We start from the raw sequence: 12,433 nt of genomic DNA on the forward strand, positions 1-12,433 counted from the left end.
CTCTGCAATCCTCACTGTCTTTGAGCATAGCTCTGAGTCAGAATTACAGGAGCAATGACTATCCCATTAATCGATGTACTGAAATTGTGCAAACAAATTATATCTAGCCATGAATGTGTGTGTTGGATTTAATCTTCAATTTTACTCACTTAGCATTCGTGAACTCTTCTAGTATTTTGAATGACGTCATAAAGATTAGATGTGATAGTGTTTTGGCAAATCGCATTGTCAATATCGTAGCACGTGTATTCTGTATGTCAGAAACTGCGATGTTAAACAGCTGTTGTCATCTGCTTGCTTTTGGCCTCTCCCAATATTTATGATGTTCTTGACCTTCAGCTGAACCTCCCAGTGTCAGCATAAAGAATGTAGACATTCAGTTCACTAGCAAATGTCACTTTTTCCATCCAATTTTAGTACTGATTGCCTTACATACTCTAATGCCTTACATACTCTAATGCAACATATTTTACAGGCCGAATTTGTATGTAGAAATCTAGCAGAGAAAGTAAAACTCCACTTAACTTCAGTTGTGCCATTTTTTTCATTCCAGTACATTGATCCAATGCAAAACAAAGAAAATCATAGTGCTTCTGTAGAAGACCTCATTTAAGCACCTCTAGAACACTATCTTGTATCAATGAACATACTTTTCTGACCTTTTGACTGCAGTAACTTATTGCAGCTCATGATTTGAAAACATATATTGTTTAGTGTTATGTTTATATCTTAGGCTTCAATTTTTAAAAAATTGTTAATTGTCTGCAGTAAAAATATGGTATGTAAGTTATAGTAGCTAAGTAGTGTGTGTTTATTGCAGAACTCATATATACTGATGGAATTGCATTTATACCTGTATCCAAATTGGCCATGGTTTGGCTTATTCCAGATGCAGTGCTGAGGTCTGGAACATTATACTGTTGCTAACCTAAAACCTCAAAATCTTATGACACAGTTGTGCAAATGCAGTGCCATATAGTGACCTCATGTCACAACATGAATATGTGTTTGTTGCCTGAAAACCAGTCCACTACGTCAAACATCATCTCATGTTTTCTGCCAGAACAGCATATGGCTTTTGTAACAATACGAAACCCACAGGCAAAGATAAGGCATGACAGTCATTGTTAAAATGAACTGTGCCAAGGCTCACCAAAGACAGATTTATATTACAACATTAAAAAATTGTACTTATATGATGCCTTTAACATAATAAAATGTCCTGAGGTGTTTCACAGCAGCATCATAAAGCTTGGTCAAAGGGGTAGGTCTTAAGGAATAATACAAACAGAAAATGCTGGAAATACTCAGCAAGTCTGGCAAAGTTAATGTTTCGAGTCGAATGTGACTCTTTTTGGAACTGAAGGAAGGTGAAATGTGATGGGTTTTATAGTGTTGAAAGTGGGGAGGGAGAATCTCTTATTAATGAAGTCTTAGCAATGCACTTAGAAATTCATAAGGTCAGACAAAGTCAACATGATTTAATGAAAATGAAATCGTGTTTGCCAAATTTATTCAAGTTTTTTGAGAACCTAACAAGTCAACATGATTTAATGAAAAGGAAATTATGTTTTCCAAACTTATTCAAGTTTTTTGAGGATCTAACAAGTTGAGTGGATAAGGGAGAACAAGTAGCTGTACAGCATTTCACAGAATCTCAGAGTTACAGAATTTTAATGGCATAGAAGGAGGCCATTCAGCCCATCATGTCTGCATCGGCTCTCCAAAATGTGCATTATAACTTAGTGCCATTGCCCTGCCTTTCCCCGTACCCCTGCACATTGTTTCTATTCAAATAATCATCTAAGGCCCTCTTGAATGCCTCAATTGAACCTGCCTCCACCATACTTACAGGCAGTGCATTTTAGGCCTGAACCACTTGTTGAGTGAATAAGTTTTTTCTCATGTCACATTTGCTTCTTTTGCAAATCACTTTAAATCTGTGGCCTCTCATTCTTGATTCTTTTATGAGTAGGCATAGCTTCTCCCTACCTACTCTGTCCAGTCCCCTCATGATTCTGAATATCTCTATCAAATCTCCTCAGCCACCTTCTCTCCAGCTGAGGTCTAACAAGTGCCTTATATAAATTCAGCATAACCTCCTTGTTTTTGTACTCTATGCCCCTATTAATAAAGCCCAGGATACTATATGCTTTATTAACTGCTCTCTCCAGCTGCCCTGTCACCTTCAATGATCTATGCACATATACACCCAAGTCGTTTTACTCCTGCACCCTCTTCAAAATATCACCCCTTATTTTATATTGTCTGTCCATGTTCTTCCTACCAAAGTGCATCACCTCACACTTCTCCACATTGAACTTAATCTGCCATCTATCTGCCCACTCCAACAACTTGTCTATGTCCTTTTGAAGTTCTATACTGTCCTCCTCACAATTTACAACACTCCCAAGCTTCATATCATCCGCAAACTTTGAAACTGACCCTGCACATCAAGATCTAGATCATTAACATGTATCAGGAAAAGCAAGTGTCCCAATGCCGACCCCTGGGGAACTCCACTACAAACCTTCCTCCAGCCTGAAAAATATCCACTAGCCATTACTCTCTGCTTCTTATTTTTCAGCCAATTTTGCAAACACGTTGCTACTGTTTCTTTTATTCCATGAGCAATAACTTTTCACACAAGTCAGTTGTGTGGCACTGTATCAAATGCCTTTTGAAAGTCCATGTACACAACATCAACAGCATTACCCTCAACAGCTCTCTGTGTTACCTCTTCAAAAAAACTCCAGCAAGTTACTTAAACAGATTTCCCCTTTAGAAATCCATGCTGGCTCTTCCTTATCAACCCATATTTTTCCATGTTACTACTAATTCTATCCCAAATAATTGTTTCTAGAATCTTGCCCACCACTGAAGTTAAACTGACTGGTCTGTAATTGATGGGCTTATCCTTACAACCTTTTTTGAACAAGGGCATAATGTTTACAGGGGCACTGGCCATAATTTTTCAGTATTCCCTAGACTCAGGGGAGGTGCCAGAGGACTGACAGAGGACTCTCACTTCCGTCAATATCCTTGGATGCATCTTGTCTGGTCCCGGTGCCTTGTCAACTTTAAGTACCGACATTCAATTCAACTTTCTATTCACCTTTCTCCTTATCAATTTTGAACCCTTCTAGTGACAGAGTATCCTCGTGTGACATTATGACCCGGGTCGCGTACACCTCCTTGGTAAAGAGGGATGCAGAGTATTCATTTAATACCTCAGCCATGGCCCCTTCATCCATGTGTAAATTCCCTTTTAGGTCCCTTTTCGGCCCTACTCCTCCTTTTACCATCCTTTTACTATTTATATGCCTATAGAAGACTTTGGGATTCCCCTTTAAGTTGGCTGCCAGTCTTTTCTCATAACCCCTCTTAGCTTCTCTACTATGCTTTCTGACCTCCCCTCTGAACCTTCTGTATTCCTCTTGGTTCTCAATTGTATTTGCTACCTGACACCTGTCATACGCACATTTTTTCTTCATTATCTTAATTTCTATCTCCTTTTTCATTCAGGGAGCTCTGGATTTGTTTGCCCTACCTTTCCCTTTCGATGGAATATACCTTTACTGTGCCCAAACCAATTCTTTTTTGAAGGTAGCTACAGTTCAGCTACAGATTTTCCCGCCAAACTTTCATTCCAGTCTATGTAGCCCAGTTCTGTTCTTGCCCTATTGAAGTCGGCTCTTATCCAGTTAATTATTTTTACTCTGGATTGCCTATCTTCCTTTTCTATCATCATCCCAAAACGTGCAATACAATGATCGCTGTCTCCTAAATGTTCCTCCACTAGATCTACTTGGTCCACCTAATTTCCAAGAACCAGGTCCAACGGTGTGTCTTTTCTTGTAGAATTGGACACATACTGCTGTAGAAAATTTTCCTCAACACAGCCTAGGATATTTTTCCCCTCTCCATCCTTTACACTACCACTGTCCCAGCCTACATTCGCGTAATTAAAGTCACCCATTATAACTACTCTATAATGCTTGCATCTCTCTGCAATTTCCCTGCAGATTTGTTCTTCTACGTCCTTCTCACTAGTTGGCTGCCTATAGACAACACCGAGCAATGTAATTGCACTCTTTTTGTTCCTTTGCTCTAGCCAAATTGATTCTGTCCTTGAACCCTCTGGGACATCCTCTTTCTGCAGCACTGCAGTGTTCTCCTTAACCAGTACTTCCACCCCTTCTCCTTACTCTCCTTCCTATCTTTTCTGAACACCTTGTACCTGGGAATATTTAACACCCAGTTCTGCCCTTCCTTGAACCAGGTCTCTGTTATCGCCACAACATCATAGTTCCACATGGCAATCTGCGCCTGTAACTCTCCAATCTTATTTACTATACTCCGTGCATTCACATACATGCATAGTAACCCTGATTTAGATTCTGTTACTTTCTCCCTTACCCCGACTTTACCTATTAACTCACTATTCTCCATACTAGTGATATCTGTCTCTCCCAGTGTTTTGTGCACCCTGGTATTCCTCTCTAATATTTTTTCTTGGTTCCTACACCCCTGCCGAGTTAGTTTAAAGCCCTCCCAACAGCACTAGCAAAACGCCCCACAAAGAACCCAGTCCCAGCTCTGTTCAGGTGCAATCCATCTGGCTTGTACAGATGCCATCTTCCCCAGAGCCTGTGCCAGGCACCTAAAGCACTCCCTCCTACACCGTTTTCCAGTCAAGCATTTATATGCCTTATCCTACTATTTCTGTACTCACTGACACGTGACACTGTGAGTAATCCGGAGATTATTAGAGGTCTTGCTCGCTAATTTTCTACCACCTCCCTAATTTCTGATTGCAGGACCACATTCCCCTTCCTACCTAAGTCATTGGTATCAATGTGGAACACGACCTCTGGCTGTTCACCCTCCCCCAGAAGAATGTCCTGCAGCCATTCTGTGACATCCTTGACTCTGGCACCAGGGAGACAACATACCATCCTAGAGCCAGAGAATCCTCCTCTCGCACTCTCCTTTAGGTGCTGCCGACTGCCTGTCCTGGTGTCCTCTCGCACTCTGTGGATTTGCAAAAGGCATTCAATAAGGTGCCACACAGAAGGCTAATGCACAAGAAGATAAGGGCTAATAGAGCTGGGGTTAATAACATGGTTAGAAGATTGATTAAAGGGCAGGTATCAGTGTAAACTAGGCATTTTCAACTCAGCAAACTGTGACTAGTGGAGTGCCACAAGGATTGGTGCTAGGACCTCAGCTATTTGCAATCTGTGTTAATGACTTGGATGAAGAGACCAGGAGTTACGTATCTTAAGTTTGATGATGGTACAAAACGAGTGGTGAGAGTAAAAACAAAAACAAAAACAAAGGTGACAAGGGTGGTGTGAGTAAGCTGTGAGGAGGACACAGGAATAAGGAAGTGTTGCTACACTTGTACAGAGCTTTGGTGAGATCACACCTGGAGTACTGTGTGCAGCTTTGACCTCCATACTTAAGAAGGAGATACTTGCATTGGAGGCAATACAGCAAAGGTTCACTAGATTGGTTCCTGGGATGAGATGGTTGCACTATGATGAGAGGCTGAGTAAATTGAGCCAATGCTCTCTGGACAGGGCAGACTGCAAAAGCAAAAAGGGACCTGGATCATCTAAATGGTACTAATGTTTTCCTGACATTGATATTTATTATTCAAATATATGAGGAAAATGTAAACTCTTTTTGATGAACTCTTTTAATTTATTCACAGTTAATGATGAAGAAAGGGAGCCACTTCCCTCGTTAGAGCAACCTGGCTGGTACTCACAAGGTAACTGGAGCCACCTTAATGAACTACTGAAAAAGATAACAGGAAAATCAGAGCCAAAGGTATGCTGAGTGTTTATAGTATATAAAGTAGACTAATAACAGTAAAATATTCACTGAAGTCTTTTTTACTCCCAGATATTTTTTACTCTTTTCAATATATTCCTCACAGGAAAAAAAAGCTCAGGTATAAGAAAGAAAGCAAGTTGATTGTTCACCATCGTAGATTTGCACTAAAAATACTGAAGAACTGTGGAAAAACCTGGATGTTGTTCTAATATGATTTACAATCCTGCTAATTATCAATGTCTGTCTGCAAATGGATACATTCATTTTATTTTAATGTCTATCTTACTTGGTTTAACTTAGTAGTAGTTTTGTTATAAAATATTTAATGTTTTGGCTTCAAGCAATTTTAAAAGAGAGATATTTTATTGCTTGCTGCTCTGTTTAAAATACTGAAACATGCTAAATGAAGGCAACTTTTACTCTTTTGAGCAACCAAATAAATTAAATTAAAGAAAACGAGGGACAAAGTGAGAAGCAGCTCCTTAAAGGGGTAGAAGGCAACTTTTATGAGAGCAAGGACTAAAAGAACAAGTTATTGCTAAATCACCTGAAGATTCCAAGACTGGTTTAGATCTCCAGGTTCAATCTAAATCTAATCTGACACTAGGATGCTTCAATGGGTTGTTGGGTTACTCCAATCACATCCAAACGATCATTTGTTAGTTGGGTAGTTGACAAGCTAACTCGAGGGGGGAGGATTGGAAGAGAAGCACTTATACATGCTGCTCATGATTATGAGTGATTTATTGCAAACAAAAATCTTAAATTTAAGCCCACTTACATAGGTAAGAGGGGAGAACTGACGAAGCTTAATTGGGTAAATGGGCTAAATTGTATGGAGGTAGATGAACAGTGGGAAGCGTTTAAAGGAACAATTCAAAATGTTCAACAAAAATACATTCCACTGAAGAACGAAAACTCGGCAAGAAGGACTCATCCGTGGCTCACTCAGTAAGTTAAGGATAGTATTAGATTAAAAGAAGAGGCTTACAATGTTACAAAAACATTAGCAAGTCTGAGGATTGGGAGTGTTTAGGAAACCAGCAAAGTGCCACTAAAAAGTTGATAAAAAGGGGAAAAAATAGAATGAGAGTAAACTAGCCAGGAATATAAAAACAGATTGGGTAAGAGCTTTTGTATGTATAAAAAGGAAGAGAGTAACTAAAATAACTGTTGGTCCTTTAAAAGCAGAGGCAAGAGAAATTATCATGGGAAATAAGGAAATGGCAGAGGCATTGAACAAATATTTTGTGTCTGTCTTCACAGTAGAAGACACAATTTCCATACCAGAAATAGACAATAGCCTAGGGGCTAAAAAGATTGAGGAAATTTAGGAAAATTAATATCAGCAGGAATAAAATATTGGATAAACTTAAGGGACTAAAATATGACAAATCCAGTGGACCTGATGGTCTACGCCCTAGGGTTCTAAAAGGGATAGCTGCAGAGATAATGGATGTGCTAGCTATGATTCTCCAAAGTTCCTTAGATTTGGGAATGGTCCCACTAGATTGGAAGTTGGCAAATGTTACACTGCCTTTCAAGAAAGGAGGGAGAGAGAAAAGAGTGAACTAAGGGCCAGTTGACCTAACATCAGTTGTTGGGAAAATGCTGGAATCTACTATTAAGGAAATCTCAACAATGCACTTAGAAAAGCATAGTGTGGTTGGAACTAGTCAACATGTTTTTACTAAGGGGAAATTCTGTGAGACAAATTTATTGGAGTTTTTTGGGAATGTAACCAGTAGGGGTAAATAGAGATGGAACCAGTAGATGTAGTAGTATACCTGGATATTGAAATGGCATTCAGTAGGGTTTATAGGTAAGATAAGGGCTCATTGAGTTGGGGGTAATATATTAGCGTGGAAGAAGGATTGGTCAACAGATAGAAAACAGAGAGTGGGCATAAACGGGGCTTTTTCAAGTTGGCAGGCAGTGAATAGTGGGGCGCCTCAAGGATCAGTGCTGGGGCCTCAGCTATTTACAATCTATATTAATGACTTAGATGAAGAGACAGGAAGTAATGTATCTAAGTTTGCTGATGATGTCAAGCTAGGTAGAAAAGTAAGCTGCAGGGAGAACACAAAGGGGCTGCAAAGAGATATAGACAGGTTAGGTGAGTGGACAACAAGTTGGCAGATGGAGTATAACATTGGGAAGTGTGAAGTTATTCACTTTGGTTGTAAGAATAAAAAACCTGAAGTTTTTTTAAAATGTGAGAAACTTGTAAGTGTTCATGTTCAATGATGCTTGGGTGTGCTATTACAAGGAATGCAGAAAGTTAGCAAGCAATTAGGAAGGCAAATGGCATGTTGGCCTTTATTGCAAGGGGTTTGGAGTACAAAAATAAAGAAGCCTTCCTACAGTTGTGCAGGGTATTGCTGAGACTACATCTGGAGTACTGTGAGCAGCTTTGGTCTCCACATTTAAGACATGCTTGCATAGGAGGCGGTACAGTGACGGTTCACTAAATTGGTACCTGGGATGAGGCAGTTGTTCTATGATGAAAGGCTGAGTTAATTGGGCTTATATTCTCTGGAGTTTAGAAGAATGAGAGGTGATCTCATTGAAACCTACAAAATCGTGAAGGGACTTGATAGGATGGACACTGAGAGATTGTTTCCATTGGTTGGGGAAACTAAAACATGGGGACACAGTCTCAGGATAAGGGGCCAATCATCTATGACAAAGATACGCCAAAATTATTTCATTCAAAGGATTGTGAATTTTTGGAATTTTCTACCCCAGAGGGTTGTGGATGCTCCATCATTGAGTACATTTAAGGTTGGGATAGTCAGATTTTTGGTCTTGCAAGAAATTAAGGGATATGGGGAGCAGGCAGGAAAATAGAATTGAAGCCCAAGATCAGCCATGGTTGTATCAAATGGCCGAGCAGGCTCGAAGGGCTGTATAGTCTACTCCTGCTCCTATTTCTTATGTTCTTATTCTTAGCTTTGCTATTACTAAAGAAAATGACTATTATCAATACTTAGACTGAATATTTACCCAAGTTTCAGAAGATAATGAGTACAGTTATCATAAATAAAGCAAAATTTGTTTACATCAAATTTAAATTTACCATTTTATTGGATAAGGTTTTTGGTGTGATGCCTGGTCAGATTTAAGTTTTGACTTCCTTTCAGTAAATAATTATTATAAAAGGGTGTAATTGCTCCATACACTTCAATTTGTAGCCAAAAAAATTTGTATTGCAGCCAGAAGCCTCTATTGCCACAGTATGAATCACACTACACAGTATAGTGCGTCAGTTGGTACTTTGACATTGCAGCATGTACTTAAAACTGATAGATATACATTTGTTCTTCAATTATAATTGCCCAATCCTAGCTGCCCTGAAAAAAATCGGTCCTTTCCTTAAACCACAGTAGTTTGTCATGATGGTATTCTTTTAGTGATGCTGGGTAGAGAATTTCAGGATTAGATATGTCTTGAAGGGTAAATTAAAGATGATGGTGTTCCCACAGCATTGCTACTATTGGTAGTAGTCATATGGGAGGGAGGTGCTGTCAAAGTAACCTTAGTGAGTTGTTGCAGTGAATCCTGCAGTATGTAAACCATAGTGCACAAGTAAAGGAGGGGTAGATATTGATTCCAATGCAGAAACACCAGTCAAGTGAAAGGTTTTAATGTTATGCCTCTGGCCATCTATGTGAGTGATTATAATTCCGCCATACTTCAACGTAAGCCTTGTAAAGACAGGGAGGCTAGAGTCAGGAGAATAGCCACTCATCTCAGTTCTTGGTAGCTATGGTGTTATGGCTGGCCCAGTTCAGCTTCTGGTAAATAATGATCCCCAAACTGTTGATTTTGGGAAACTGAGCAATGGTGCTGCCGTTGAAGGGAGAATTCTAACTCCCACTACCTGGTACTGAGATTAAATTCAAGATTGGTCCTGCTTGCTTCCCATCCATCAGCATATTGCCTCTATAGATTTCATTGGCATCCTACGTGATTGAGACCAGGAGCCTTAAAATCCATATATATCAGGATCCAAAGACATTTATAGGACTAGTAATAGCAGATGGGCACAAAGAAGAGGCTGGACAAGGTAAATGTTTCACTTATGTTAATGGCCTCAGCAAGGGCAGAGATCATCTCTGAGCTCTACAAGAACAATGTGGGTCACTGCCACCCAGGCCTCTCCCCGTTTTGCAATCGCAAACATATCTACCCATTAAATCTACCCTTTCCCTGACTGACAAGCCTGAATGAATGCTCATTTGGGACACGTAGCTCACCTAATGTATGGCACCTGTCCACCCAAGCCTGCATATCATCCAGGTTTCTGCTATATGCTGGCATGAGCTGCTTCATTACTGGATGGGTAATGAATGCAGCTTGGCACTGGAATTATCAGCAAACAGCCCTTCTTCTGACCTTATGCTGTGGAGAAGTTCATTGATGAGCAGCTAAAGAATGTTGGTCTTAGGACATTTCCGTGCAGTGATGTCTGGGCTGTAATGACTGGCCTCTGATAACCACGATCATCTTTCTTAGGGCTAAGTATGACTCTAGCCATTGGCAAGCCTTCAAGTGACTCACCATTTGAGTCAGTTTTACCAAGGTTCCTTCATGCCACATGTGGTAATTATGGATTTATCTGATGTGTAATATACCTTTACGAAGAATGTTATTATGGAAGATCACATGATCTTAGTATCCAATAGCAGAGTAGCACGGGCTGCCTCTGTATTTAGTAGTCAGTGGGCAGTAGTCTGTTGTAGGAGTTGGTTATATAGGGATAGAGTTTGAAGTAAAAGCACATGTGTAGTGTTGCTGAGTACCTTTGTTAATAAACAGAAAGTTTCCACCCAAGACGTGTCTGCTGACCTACTCTCTCAATAGTACCAACTCGGCCACCACATCACAACAAACTGGCGATGAGGATTAAACAAGTTAAACAGAAGAAATCAAAAGAAACAAAATCAGCACTGTACCTCGCACAGCAGTTGTTAAGTAGAAGTTCAGTTCAAATCATTGAAGTAATCCCCTCACAGCATGCCACGATTTGGAGGAATTGATCCTTCTGATCCAGCAACGGATGATTGGTCCCACTACATTGAGCGTCTCATTGTTTTAACTCTGAAAGAGTTACATCGAGCATCTCTTGTTTCATTTCCAAACAAATGAGATTACGGGGGAAGAGAAGAGGCAGGCAATTCTTTTAAGTACGTGTGGGAATAAAAAAATATGGCTTGATTCGAAGTCTGACGGCACCCAGTTTTGAAAGTTTTGACGAATTGGTGGACAGGGTGAAGGACATGATTCAGAAGTGATTGTTATCCAAAACAAGTTTGTATTTTAAAGCGCTAGAGATTGCAATGGAAAGTGCAGTAAGAGATTCGAAAGCCATACAGGGTGCGCACAACAGTACCGTCTTCCACATCAGGTGGGAAGCCCCAGCCAAAAAGGGCATGAAAATGCAAGATTCTGCCAATAGGTAGGTGTAAAGAACCAATTTTTTTTATTTTTCTTGGACTATGGCATTAAAATTGGACTGTGGCTTTAAAAAATTACCATCGCTGCAGTTGAAAGGTATGTTCACTGGAACAGGATGAGGAGTATCTACAATGTTGCTATTCAGGAACATAGAGTGCCATAAGAGAACAGGATGGTGCTGGAAAGGAGTTCTGGACTAGGGGGAACTGCCTAACGACAGCATTTTAATTGGCTCCTGACCAGGTAACCAGGATTTTGTGTGGTAATAGTGCAGGAAGAACAGCTCCTAACCTGCAAAGAAGGAAGACCTGAAACCTGTCTCTCCTGTGTTTGTAAGATTCCAGCAATTCTGCTGGCTATCCTTCATATCTCTGTAACCTGCTTTCTCTAAAAATCCCTGTCTCGAGGAAAGGGAAAAATCACCAGGAGAGACATTGAAAAGCAGTTTTTCAACCAGTGAACCACAGACTGAAAGACCACCTCATGTCATCAACAACAAACTGCAAGGAATTTGGAAGACATCAATCAAAATCAACCCATCTAATCTCAATCTCCGGATTGGTGCTATTGAACTGTTTTATCTTGCCCTTAAAATCCATGTTTTATGTGTCTTGTGTGTGTGTGTGTGTGTGTATAAAGGTTTAGGAAGGGGTAGAGTTTAAGTTATTGAGTTAGAAGTTAGCAGTTCATATTTCTTTCTTTTGCCACTAGTCAAAGACAATTTGTTCAATAAACAGTTATTTACTTATTGGGCAGAATTTTATGGCAGCGGGATTTTACATTCCGGCCGAAGTCAATGGGGATTATAATGTCTCGCCACATTTTACGGCCCCGTCCCCGCCGAAACGGGGCCGTAAAATTCTGCCCATTAAGTTTACAAACCTGATGCTCGTACTCTGTTAACCTAAATTAAACTGTTAGGTGGAATTGGGGCAATCTGATGGTTTGATCAAACTTTTCACGTTTGTCGCGGTTCGGGGAACAGTGGGGCTTGGTATTACAGTGCACTATCCCCAGCGAGTCATGACTCAGGAAACAGCCCCCGCTAGTAGGAAAGTGAGAAAAAATGACTTTGCAGCAAACACAAGAAGTATTATCAATAGAGGTGGAAACAAACAATCTTTTAATG

The 12,433-nt window shown here is 40.1% G+C and overlaps 1 protein-coding gene across 1 annotated transcript in view; it reads left to right on the forward strand.

Moving 5' to 3' along the window:
* nt5dc1 (5'-nucleotidase domain containing 1) overlaps nucleotides 1–12,433 on the forward strand; it is a 644,476-nt gene that overhangs the window by 545,631 nt on the left and 86,412 nt on the right. Inside the window, exon 9 of the mRNA XM_078542226.1 lies at nucleotides 5,720–5,838. Within this exon, the coding sequence (XP_078398352.1) occupies nucleotides 5,720–5,838 (119 nt within the window). The remainder of the gene's footprint in view (nucleotides 1–5,719; nucleotides 5,839–12,433) is intronic.

This window comes from Cetorhinus maximus, chromosome 5 (assembly GCF_964194155.1).
Source record: "Cetorhinus maximus chromosome 5, sCetMax3.hap1.1, whole genome shotgun sequence".
NCBI lineage: Eukaryota > Metazoa > Chordata > Chondrichthyes > Lamniformes > Cetorhinidae > Cetorhinus > Cetorhinus maximus.